The sequence below is a fragment of the Haliotis cracherodii genome, unplaced genomic scaffold (genome assembly GCF_022045235.1).
Source record: "Haliotis cracherodii isolate W230 unplaced genomic scaffold, xgHalCrac1.p SCAF_9, whole genome shotgun sequence".
NCBI lineage: Eukaryota > Metazoa > Mollusca > Gastropoda > Lepetellida > Haliotidae > Haliotis > Haliotis cracherodii.
The window spans coordinates 36,185,951-36,198,794 of NW_027266343.1; the positions used below are offsets into that span (position 1 = coordinate 36,185,951).

General features: G+C 38.4%; 1 protein-coding gene across 1 annotated transcript; it reads left to right on the forward strand.

Moving 5' to 3' along the window:
• Positions 1-1,757: 1,757 nt before the first annotated feature.
• On the forward strand, positions 1,758-11,659 carry LOC139452764 (phospholysine phosphohistidine inorganic pyrophosphate phosphatase-like). Its single transcript, XM_071234374.1, has 7 exons — positions 1,758-1,879; positions 4,577-4,764; positions 5,897-6,050; positions 7,953-8,016; positions 9,279-9,371; positions 10,225-10,316; positions 11,331-11,659. Exons 1-7 carry the CDS (start codon positions 1,758-1,760, stop codon positions 11,419-11,421), a joined length of 804 nt encoding a protein of 267 aa, XP_071090475.1. The 3' UTR covers positions 11,422-11,659.
• Positions 11,660-12,844: the final 1,185 nt, after the last annotated feature.

Genomic DNA, 12,844 nt, shown 5'->3' on the forward strand with positions numbered 1-12,844 from the left:
ATGCAGAATTAGAAATAACCTAACAATATAGTGTATATTAAAACTGTATTAAATATAATATAATAACGTTTACACATAAAGTTACACATAATCGGGCTCTTGGTAGCAAAGTGATACTTGTGCACCTGTTGTCAATTGTATGTTATATTGCACGTTTGCAATCAAGGTGTATGTAAATGAATGTATCTTCAAAACATTAATGTGTGTGTTCAAGTCAAATGATTCAAACTACCCTTGATGTAACTAATGTTTAAATAATGTACTTATTAAGCGAGGTAACTATACTGTACACGCAAATACGTGAGCGCACATAACACTTGTTGTATTCATTAGCTCATTTATTGGTATATTTTCAGTATTATTAAGCTCTATTTATCCATACATTATACCCATTTAATGACATGCCGTTCGGCATATATGTTTTTTGGTAATAACGGTACTTTAGATATAAAAAAATGTGGTCATATTATTCAACCGGCTGGTTGAAATTTTATATTAATATTTGTGTATTCTTATTATTCGGTTTAAGTTATCTTCTTCTAAGTTGTATTAAAGTAAAGCCTATCATTACGTTCTTCATAAATAACAAAGATCATGTAAGATTATTTTGGTGATTGGTAACACATGTAGTACGTGTCTCACTGAAGTGTTATCTTCTTTGTTTACAATACATTGTCCTCAATTGCGCTTTATCACTTGTATTTTCAACAAAGCGTCTTCGCTTCATTGTTTTAAAAGAAATTGTGTCTGGTATGATACATTGTCAGTAAGATTTATGCTGTAACTGTTAATTCATAATTCTCGGAATATTTTAGTTGTTATAGATTGTAATTTTGCTTATTTTTTTATTATGATATGTAAAGGGCTGATGAGATACGCTGAATAAAGATAGTGGATGTTTTTAGGTGTAGGGTCCCAAGCTAATTCCCCGACAACAAATTCTAGTTATTTTAACCAGCCTTTACCAACCATAAACCTTAAACGTTATTATACAGGTCAAAGGTATGTTATAGTTATGCAATAGGTTGGGGGCTAACTACTCTGTATATATGTAGATGTTAGCCAGCATGTAGTGGGGCTTGGATCACCTGCTCCTACGAGCTTGATTGTATCAATACAAATACGTTGAGTAAAATACCAACAAGACAAGAATAGACTTAGTTAGGTCTGGCGCACGATCCCTTTAATTTTGACGAAATATCGATGTATCCATAAAATATTGTCCGCTTTTTAAACTATGACCAGAGGGTGAATACAGTATCACGTGTGCCTTTATTTTATTCCAACCTTTAACGATTTGCAAAGTAATTTGAATGAAACAAAGATTTTACTGAAGCTTAGATTACAGTACGGATAGCTCATTACATTAAAATAAATCCTTATTATTACTGTTGAAAATGTTTATATATTAGTAAAAAAATGCTTATAAATGGAGAAAGGTTTCACAAATTGAATATGACTATTTTACTTTTCAAAAGTAGTCACCACCTGATCCCCTGCCATGTACATACTGAAATATTTAAGCTATAATCAACTATTTCATGTAGGCAGTGACGTGGTATCTGGGATATTGTTGAACGCGACTTGAGACTTTACCGTCTCTGTCGTGTCTGAGAGTTCTCTCATTCGATTCGAATTGTTCGTGTCATCTTGAGAAATATGTAGTAGGATAGTCATATGTGTTGGTCACTGCAATTTTTGATATAACCCCAAAAGGGCCTCTTTCAGTTTACAGGGGCAGATAACTCCAAATATCAATGATGGCGGCCTGGTACGAGCAGACGGTTGACGGTGTGTTGTTGGATATTACTGGTGTCCTGTATAACAGCGGGCACGGTGGGGGTCATGCAATTCCGGGATCCGTAGACGCCGTCAATAGGTAAGGTTAAGTATGTCACCTGTATTTTCTATGCACGGGAAAGTTCAGTGCAATGTTATGGGTTTTAGTGGGGAAGATAAATTGTAAAATATAGATCAACTATCATCATCAAGGTGAATTGTTCAAATGATTATATAAGCATGAAACTTTAGATCAATATTCCTTGTGGTACATATTTTGAGAAAAGCGTTAGCCACTTGAAAATCCAAGATGACTGCCACATTCCAAGATGGCTACCGTTTGCACCAAGTGCATCTCATACTGCAAGAAACTCACCTTAAATCCAGGTCCACTCTTGAAAATGTCTCATAAGCTCAGCTAATAAAAGTCGCAAACTAAAATCTACCACCAGACACTAAAACCTTTGTCAAGTAGATTCAAATATTTTGGCACAGACTGGTATGTGGTACCTATCCCGAACCTACTGCTTAGATTTTAATCAAAAAGGTGAAAATAATCCCCATCTTCCCAGAACAAGGGCGTTAACTGACTATAAAAGTCCAGTTTCCATGATCAAATTTCATCTGCATGCTATTTAGTGACTGAAATTTTGAAATTGACTCAAAATAGTAGTTCGAAGAACATGAAAAAGTAAAAATACATAAAACTTAAATCTGTATTGTCCATGATGACGATTGGGCATAATTGTTGAAAATGAAGGTCTTACATCATGTCTGTTTTAAATAAGTTTTTTTGTCACTATGTCAATGTGCAATTATACACTGTTGTGTTATTTTGAAAATGCACCATTGTCATTCTGTAGGTTTTATTCATGGGAAATATGTTGATCAAATACCTAAAAAGTACTTTTTTAGAATGGCAGTTTAGAGATGTTGCATGGACATGACACATCATGTCCCTTACTGCAATGCATCATGTCTGCTACTATTTCTTTTAAAAATTCATCTATGTCACAATACATTTAGCATTTTTCTTTATTTTTTTAAAAAACATTTTTTTTTTATATAAGCATATATAGATCTGCAATTGATTAAAGTTCATTGATGAAGTATTGCACTGCAAAAAAGTAAATCCATAATGTTGTTGATAGGCCAGTGACGGTAATACACAATTTTCACGTTGAAACCTCTACTAATTTCAACTTCTGATGGGTAAGAATATGAAATGGGGTATTTGTTGTAGAAACTTGTGTTTCTGTAAGAAATAATTACTCATACTTGTTATTTGTAGGAATTTACGAGCAATTGTGTTGACCTTTCATCATGACCGTTATTACACGACATGGACAGAAATAATGCTCACAAAAGCCTTCTATTTGGTGAACAGTCTCTTTATTACAAAATTTACAATATTGGATGGTAATATTTTCCAAATATTTAAAAATTTAAAATGATATATTTTGAAAAATGTCCCTCCATGTCACCATGGTCATGATTTGTGTCGCCTTAATAACCCATATAATCAATCATTATTTAGGTCCATGGCTTATTCTAAACCAGGGTTGTGCGACGAGGGGATCTCACTGGATTTAATTTAATGCTGCTTATCATGTTTATTATTTACTCTGATTGGGTTGTGGATATAAACTCAAATATTGAGCAGTTGCGGTCTCATGTTTCAAGTATTTAATCTCTTAAGAGCCACATCACCTCTTGGCCTAGGCCATGTTTGATTATGCTAGATCATGTTTCCATTATGTTAATATGGGTTGTTCATTCAGGGATTTATCAAGGACTGCTCAGAGGCTGCTATTTGGTCCCAAGTCGGAAGCAATTTTCAGTAATATTGGAATTAAAAAATTGCCCAGTTATGTTATTATGGCAATAACTAATGTAATGGCTCTGCAGAGGTGACTTGCATTTCACTAACAACAGGACAACAAACAAGAAGAGGCTCCAATGTTCAGTTTTCCATTTTTGCATTGAATCAAATATTAAAACACCCCTGAATCTAAATAAAAAGAACTTTTAAGAAAGTCCCATTTTTGAACAAAATACGGTGATGTTTTTCTTCCCTAGCACTTTGTTTGGAAATGTGGAATCCAAGATTAATCTCTGAAATTTTTCAACATTATTGACAGTACTGTTAGTGTCAGGAAACAATATTGTTTCAGAGCTCCAGATAAGTTTTTGAGCAATTAGGTTTTTACTCTAGGGTTTCTATTTTAATTGGGGGGTTATTACATTTTTCCTTGGGTAACCAATATTTTTTCACACATATATTCATCACTCTATTGTTTTTTTTCCAAAATTAGTGAACATTTTAAGATTAAAAAAAAAAGCCCTGAAATAATGTTTTAGATGTATATAATGTTCTCAATATATCAGATATACTAAGGCTTGACTCGGAAAGTAAATTAGCTCGTAATTGTGTTTCGGAAATTAGCTCCTTTGTACGCATGCTGGGAAAGCTTCATTGGGTATTTACGCTTGCAGTTTTTACACATTTGATTTTTTCAGTTAATGCATGCGTTTCTGTACGCAAATTAATTGAAAATAATTGGGTTTTGAATATTTTTGTCAAGTATTTTACGCAAATATGCTGCTTATCTGTAGCTCTGTTGTTTTTAGTTGTGGTCTGAGAAATCCTAACGTACAAATTTTAACCAGGTATAGATTAGACAATGCTCTCATCGTCAGATACCCTGTGCACAAACTTCTCTGTTTAATAATCAGCAATTATCTTTAAAAAAAGTCACAAATTTAAATGAAAAAATATTTCCCCCCCCAAATGCAGACTGCGTCGGGCAGGACTACCTGTCAGGTTTTGTACAAATGAAACCACCAGCACAAAGGCAGCTCTTGTGAAGAAGCTCCAGGGTCATGGGTTCACCATGACCGAGACTGACGTGTTTCCTCCAGCTCCAGCTGTCTGCAGCCTGTTGAAACAGCGCCACCTACGTCCTTTTCTCCTCGTTCATCCAAGTGAGTCTTCATCAGCGTTAGAAATTGGCACTAGTCCTGTAGTCCTTGCGAAACTGCCCAATAGTTAAGGTATCATAAGGACTAGTAGAAATTTGCTATTTTGAAGGGTGTTGCTATATGTTATCATTATAAGGACTAGTGGACTAAAACTGTTAGTTTCTACCACTGCTTCATGCATTAGTCACAGATAGATTGTTTGGTTTAGGTGACTAAATGTGCTCTAATAGGCCAGCTATCTCACAGCGGTCTGTAAATAATCCAGTCTGAACAAGAAAAGTCTGTGATTGATGTTTTGAGCATTGATCCACACATTTGGGATACGATGACATACATCAGCCCCCCGATTCCTTATTCGCATGTTAAAACAAGCATGGGCTGCTGAACACCAATTATAACCTTGATCTTCACGGGGAATAATTTTGTTCATTTTGAGATGTATTTCTGTGGAAGATACCATGGAGTACCTGAGATAATTGTTTGTCACTATGCCCTGACCGTAAACCCTTCCCACTATCACCCAGTGGTTTGTGTAGTCCAGCCTTGATCATTTTCAGTTAATGTGACATATCAGTTATTGCTTACCATATTGACCATAATAGGTGCATCCTTGACAAAAACAGGTGTTTATTAAAACTGTGTGAGTGAGTATGGTATTACGCGGGGAACACCAGAAATGGGCTTCACACATTGTACCCATGTTGGGATTCGAACCCGAGTCTTCAACGTGACGAGCGAACGCTTTAACCCCTAGGCTACCCGACCGCCCCAGGATCTTCATGTGGTTGACAATATCTGCAAAGAGGATCTATAAATGGTTATTTTGAAGAACATGTAGAAAGGCATTAATATATAAAATGAGTACAGAGCCTTTAAAACTTTATGGCTGATAGCAACATTTTTTTCACAAAATATCTTGGCCTTGATATTGCTGGAATTTTGCTAAAAGCGGCCTAAAACCAAAACTCACTCACTCACTATAAACATTGTAGTACAATTTGTCACTATTACCTTTTGCCCTTGTTTGTTGACTGCTGTGATATTGCTGGAATATTGCTAAAAGCGGCGTAAAACCAAAACACCCTCTCACCTTGTTTGTTGTAAATCTAGCTACCAGTGTCGCGTATTTTCACAGATGCAAGACCCAACTTTGCGGACATCGACACGAGTAACCCCAACTGTGTTGTCATGGGAGATGCAGCAGACCACTTCACCTATGAGAACATGAATAAAGCTTTCAAGCTGCTGATATCCCTGGGGGAACCTGTCCTCATCTCCATGGGTAGGGGGTAGGTAACATGCTCACACTAGATTATGGGTAGGGGTAGGTAACATGCTCACACTAGATTATGGGTAGGGGTAGGTAACATGCTCACACTAGATTATGGGTAGGGGTAGGTAACATGCTCACACTAGATTATGGGTTGGGGGTAGGTAACATGCTCACACTAGATTATGGGTAGGGGTAGGTAACATGCTCACACTAGATTATGGGTTGGGGGTAGGTAACATGCTCACACTAGATTATGGGTAGGGGTAGGTAACATGCTCACACTAGATTATGGGTAGGGGATAGGTAACATGCTCACACTAGATTATGGGTAGGGGTAGGTAACATGCTCACACTAGATTATGGGTAGGGGTAGGTAACATGCTCACACTAGATTATGGGTAGGGGGTAGGTAACATGCTCACACTAGATTATGGGTAGGGGGTAGGTAACATGCTCACACTAGATTATGGGTAGGGGGTAGGTAACATGCTCAAACTAGATTATAGGTAGGGGGTAGGTTACATGCTCACACTAGATTATGGGTAGGGGTAGGTAACATGCTCACACTAGATTATGGGAAGGGGGTAGGTAACATGCTCACACTAGATTATGGGTAGGAGGTAGGTAACATGCTCACACTAGATTATGGGTAGGGGGTTGGTAACATGCTCACACTAGATTATGGGTAGGGGTAGGTAACATGCTCACACTAGATTATGGGTAGGAGGTAGGTAACATGCTCACACTAGATTATAGGTAGGGGGTAGGTAACATGCTCACACTAGATTATGGGTAGGGGGTAGGTAACATGCTCACACTAGATTATGGGTAGGGGGTAGGTAACATGCTCACACTAGATTATGGGTAGGGGTAGGTAACATGCTCACACTAGATTATGGGTAGGGGTAGGTAACATGCTCACACTAGATTATGGGTAGGGGGAAGGTAACATGCTCACACTAGATTATGGGTAGGGGGTAGGTAACATGCTCACACTAGATTATGGGTAGGGGTAGGTAACATGCTTACACTAGATTATGGGTAGGGGGTAGGTTAAGATTCTTATGCTTGAGCATGTGTATGTGGTAGCCTGGTAGGTTAAGCAATGGTTGTTGTATTCATGCTTGAGTGTGTGTAGGTGGTAGGTTAAGCAATGGTTGTTGTATTCATGCTTGAGTGTGTGTAGGTGGTAGGTTAAGCAATGGTTGTTGTATTCATGCTTGACTGTGGGATACCGGGTAGGTTAAGAATAATAAATGCTACCACTATTTCATGGAAAGGGGCTAGGTTAATAAGCTCATACCATATGATATAGCTTGTTGACAAAACACATTCTTGAAGAATTCTTAAGGTGTTTGAATATATTGTAGGCTTGTATGATCTCTGTTTATAGAAGTGTCTTTGAGGGTGGTAGCTCTGTCTTCATTTTCCCTGTGGGGATTCTGTGGAAGGATAAATCACATTAGCCCATGCTTGTCCCTGTGTGTCAGTGTGTGGATTCTAGGTCCTTCGCAAGCTTGTCTCCCTGTTGGGAATGGGGCAGGATAGGTTCCTGAGAGCTTGTCTCCCTTTGTGGATTCTGCGTCAGAATAGGTCCCCCTAGGTGTTCTACCAGAGTGGTTCTTGGGCAGAATAGGTCCCCCTAGGTGTTCTACCTGTGTCGTTCTTGGGCAGAATTTGTCCTCTGCAAGTGTGTCTCAGTTACTTGTTGCCCTGATATAAAAATGGCTGGATATATATGACTATAAACTTGTGTTCTATTCTGTTAATGAGAATCGTGTTAAGTGTTAATTATGTTCTCAACTGTTTCTGTAACTATTCTTGTCTTGTTCTTGATGATTGGCATCTTTCAACAGGGGTTTTATGGAAATATATCTTGACTAAACAGTGTTGTGCATTGTACCAATTTTACTTTCAGGAAGTACTATAGGGAGGAGGATGAGAATGTCCTGGATGTTGGGGCCTACATGAAGGCATTAGAGGTAAGGCGGATACTCAAGTAGTAGTGGTTAAAGTCAGCGTTAGAAATTGGCACTAGTCCTATAGTCCTTGCCAAACTGCCCAATGGTAAAGGTATCATAAGGACTGGTAGAAATTTGCCCTTTTTAAGGGTTTTGCTATATGTTATCAATAAAAGGACTAGTGGACGAAAACTGTTAGTTTCTAACCTTGGGTTAAAGTATTGTCCTCATCATGTCCTTCCAAGGTTGGAAACTATTATATTTATTTCACCAGTTCACATAAATGATCTGCTTGTAGAGTTACAATCTAGCTGATGTGAAGGTGTTGGTCCACAAGTTAATGTCACTAGACCATCCTTCATTTTACAAGTCTCAGACAAGGGATTTATGTTAATTTTTAACTCTGCCTGTATCGGTACAATGTGCGAAGCCCATTTTTTGCTAAATGTCATGTGACACAGTGCCCATGTGACAGTACTTAGGCAGGAACATGGCCACAAGTCACTCGAACAATAGCTGCAGTAACCATACCTCTGTGCCCCCTCCCCCCCATTATTAACGGTTTTGATTTTGACTTGTCGCAACACAACTGTAAGTGAGTGAATGAGTTTGGTTTAATGTCATTTGAACATTATTCTAGTTATATCACATCATGTCAACTAAATGTTTGGGGAAAGTCCGAAGTGCTGCAGGTCTTAGACGTTAACCACTTTGATGAAACCCACGAGCACGTGTGGTGCTGGCAAACCGATAAACATAATTGGAGCGATCCAGGATTCGAACCCACAATCATAGGTTTCTGCCATGCCCAAGGGATGCAACTGTGCACAGCCTCAGACGACTGGGCCCCCCCGGCTGTCCCATAGTCAATTGACTCAATTCCTAATAGATTCCTTATTTGGAACACACCGCACCAACTCTGCCATCGTGTACATGTATCGTAATCCCATATCGAAAATTACTAATATTGTTTGTTTGGCAATGAGAAATGATGTAAATGGGTCGCACATTGCTGCATTCCAGTAGTGGAGGTTGAAGAAGTTTAATTCCTGGTCTGAGGGGAAGTCGGGTAGCCTAGTGGTTAAGCGTTGGCTCGTCACACAGAAAACCCGGGTTTGATTCCCGACATGGGTACAATGTGTGAAGCTCATTTCTGGTGTCCCCTGTCGTGATATTACTGGAATATTGCTAAAAGTGGCTTAAAATCAAACTCACTCACTCACTCACTCACTCAATCACTAATTCCTGGTTTGACAAGTGGTTATTTTACACTCTGTTTTCAGTATGCATGTGATATTGAGGCAGAAATTGTAGGCAAACCATCACCATCTTTCTTCAATGCTGCTTTGGAGGACATGAGCGTGCCCTCTGACAAGGTGGGTGTGTCATTGCCATACATTGGCATGATTAGGAGATGTAACTGTGATTAGAATTACTAATATACTTCTTAAAACAATACTTATTGCTTTCTTTTAGTACACCAATGTTGAAATATTAAGTTTCTTGTCATTTAAATCTCAATAAAATCAGATCTTAGTTCTCGCTACCGCTAAACAAAGATCTGAGGACATCCCATTATGGGTCACATCAAAATGACCTTTCACGAATTTTGACCGACCAGTGAAATGACTGACAAGAAATCGACATTAGCCAATCAGAAGGCAGCTTTCTCGAGCTTTACGACACTAGTTTCAAACTGGCGACTATGCTTCGAAACATATTTTGACGTATTCTCGATCAAAAGAATTAAAACTGATAAGAAGAACATTCTGGAATGGCTTATAGATGGCCTAGATTGTATGGATATAATCATAAAACCTGTAACTGTCGTTCGGAATACCCCGTGTTAAATATTTCGTGGTTGCATGATTAGAAAACACATTCCGACTGTCACTTTCATGATCTGGTAAGCGACGCTCTGATTGGTTGGATGAAAGGTCATTCTGACTTGACCCTTAATGGGATGTCCTCAGATCTTTGTTTAGTGATAGCGAGAACTAAGATCTGATTTTAATGAGATTGCTTGTTATTTATGATACTGTATTCAATCCAGCAAGCTAGTTAGTGTGGCCACAGATGGGAATCGTGTCAAGCATTAGATATGTCACATTCACCCTGAAAAAGTTGTTTCTAAACAGATGTATGGAAAACATTTTATAACTTTTGAAGATTCAATTTTATCTTCGCTCACACTGAAAATATAGCGTGTCATGATATGTTTATTTACAGGTGGTAATGGTTGGTGATGATGTTGTCAATGATGTTGGGGGGTCACAGGCATGTGGGATGCGAGGGGTACTGGTCCGCACAGGTAAATACAGGTATGTACCACCTAGCTATTGCTTCCCTGACTCTGTGGTTGTTTCATGCTTCTGTTTTCAGTAGTAAGCAAGGCATATTCACTTCTAAAATGACAACTTGTGTTCTTTTGACTATTGTCTCACATCCTGTAAGAATCTTCTCTCTACAATGTGGTAACCCTGACAGTATAATGTGAGAATGAAATCAAACATCATGTGAGAAGCCTGATGGTATAAATTTATGTGAGAACCATGTCAGTATAATGTGAGAACCCAAACAGTGTATTGTGAGAACCAAATCAAATACAATGTGAGGATCATGTCATTATTATAAGGACCCTATCAGTAAAATGTGAGAATCCTGACAGTACAATGTGAGAACCATCAGTACAATGTGAGAATCATATCAATACAATGTGAGAACCCTTTCACTATAATTGAAAACCCTGACAATATGATGTGAGAACCAAGTCAAATACAATGGGAAGACACTGTCTGTACAATGTGAGAACCTTGTCAGTACAATATGAGAACACTTTCAGTATAATGTGAGAACCTTGTCAGTACAATGTGAGAATACAGTGGTCCCTCGCTACAACGCTACCAATGGGATAGTATTATGTGACAAACCCTGTGAAAAACTTTTCGGTACAATGTGAGAACACTTTCAGTATAATGTGAGACCCTTGTCAGTACAATGTGAGAATATTGACAGTATTATGTGACAAACCCTGTGAGAACCTTTTCAGTACAATGTGAGAACACTTTCAGTATAATGTGAGAACCTTGTCAGTACAGTGTGAGAAAATTGACAGTTTTATGTGACAAACCCTGTTAGTTTAACATAAAGACCCTGACATTATAATGTTAGAACCCTGTGAGAACCTTGTCAGTATAACATGAAGACCCTGACATTATAATTCGATAGCCCTGTCATGTTTCCTCGTGGTCTTTTACATCTATACATACTACAGTCAGTATGCCGTACTTGTCAGCTGATAATTCATGTCTTCACCTCTAACCTGCTTGTTTCAGACCATCAGATGAGCATCACCCGACAGTGACACCCTCAGGTGTCGTGGACAACCTAGCTGAGGCAGTTGACTTAATACTTAACCACAGATAGTATATGTCTAGTCAGTACTTGTGTCAGCTGCTACAGAGTTGTGTCCCTTAGCTGTCCCAGAATTCAGTGATAGTGGCTTCAAATCCTAGACAAGGCATGATTATTATTTTGGTTCGTCAGCACATTTTTGTTGGTTTCACCAAAGTGGTAAACGTCCATGACCTGCATCACTTTGGGCTTCCTACCACATCAAGCTGACATACATACCATGATGTGACTGAAATACTGCTCAATGTGGTGTTAAAGGGGCACTGATCTAACGCCATTCCCCGGACTGGTTGTTGCCTTTGTTATTGTTTTTTCCCCCGTGAGTACCCGGATGATACACAACGCAACTGAGCGTGACCAGAGACTGGGCTACCGTCTGCAAGGACAGCTAAATACACTTGGAGGCTGGAGGCAATATTTGTTTTACGCATTTTTGAATAAACACTGATTGGTTAAATGTGATCTATACAGATTTGACAAAGGGCGCATGTTAATTAATTTCTTCAGCCTAAACAAACAGACAAAAAGAACGGCGGAGCTTATCGGAAGTCGTCATTTGGAAATACCCCAGATGGTTATAGTTTAATACTAAAAAAAAGTAACCATGCAGTGAAAGCATTTTCGGTTTTCGGATTGCGTCGATAATAGGATTACTACTCCCTTGTTGTCATCCACGTTTTCTCGTATAACCCTACACTTGTGTATTTGTCGTCATTCACTTGATGCTCAGTTAATGAATTTATTACAGGTTCAATTAGTGGTAGCACCACTTAGATTACCTGACAAAGGTTCTCATTTGGCATTTATTGTGTCTGGGGTAATTATTCAATCTAAATCCAGGTTTGAAGTGAGGTGAAATGTGCGTTATGTAATATGCACGTGGCAGCCCAGCAAGAGATGAATGATCAGTTGATTTACTTTTTTTGGTAAATCAAAGGATCGTTCCTAGTCATCAAAGGATTAACAGAAAATACGTTGATTGATTAATCACTGTTATCTTGCACAGTGGATATGTCAAAAGTGAGTGTTTACATGTCTAGGTTTACTAAAACAAAGGGAATACACTCATATCATGGCGTGAAGTGCCGATGTAAAAACAACATACTTTGTTCAAAGGGTTAACTGATAATACGTTGATTGGTTGCTCATTGTTCTCAAACTCAGTGGATTTTTTAGGAACCGTGGACGTAATGAAAATAGTTGTCACGTGGCCTTTCTCAGCCAACCCTTGAGACTTGACACCTATGTGAAACACCTGAAACAATCCAAGTGATCAGTTGAGAAACGAACACTGGTTATAATATCCCGAAACGATATATAACTTTTAGAATATTTGATAGTTACAGAAACACGTGACATCGAATAAGTTATTTTGTATAGCTGCAGATGAGTGGGATATTATTCCTTTGTGTGGATATTCACGGATACATTCCTC

Bases quoted from the DNA above. Each gene is read 5' to 3' on its own strand.
- LOC139452764 (XM_071234374.1), top strand. From the start codon at position 1,758: ATGATGGCGGCCTGGTACGAGCAGACGGTTGACGGTGTGTTGTTGGAT. The intron at 4,765-5,896 runs GTGAGTCTTCAT...GTATTTTCACAG, and splicing joins TTTTCTCCTCGTTCATCCAA to ATGCAAGACCCAACTTTGCG. The intron at 9,372-10,224 runs GTGGGTGTGTCA...GTTTATTTACAG, and splicing joins TGAGCGTGCCCTCTGACAAG to GTGGTAATGGTTGGTGATGA.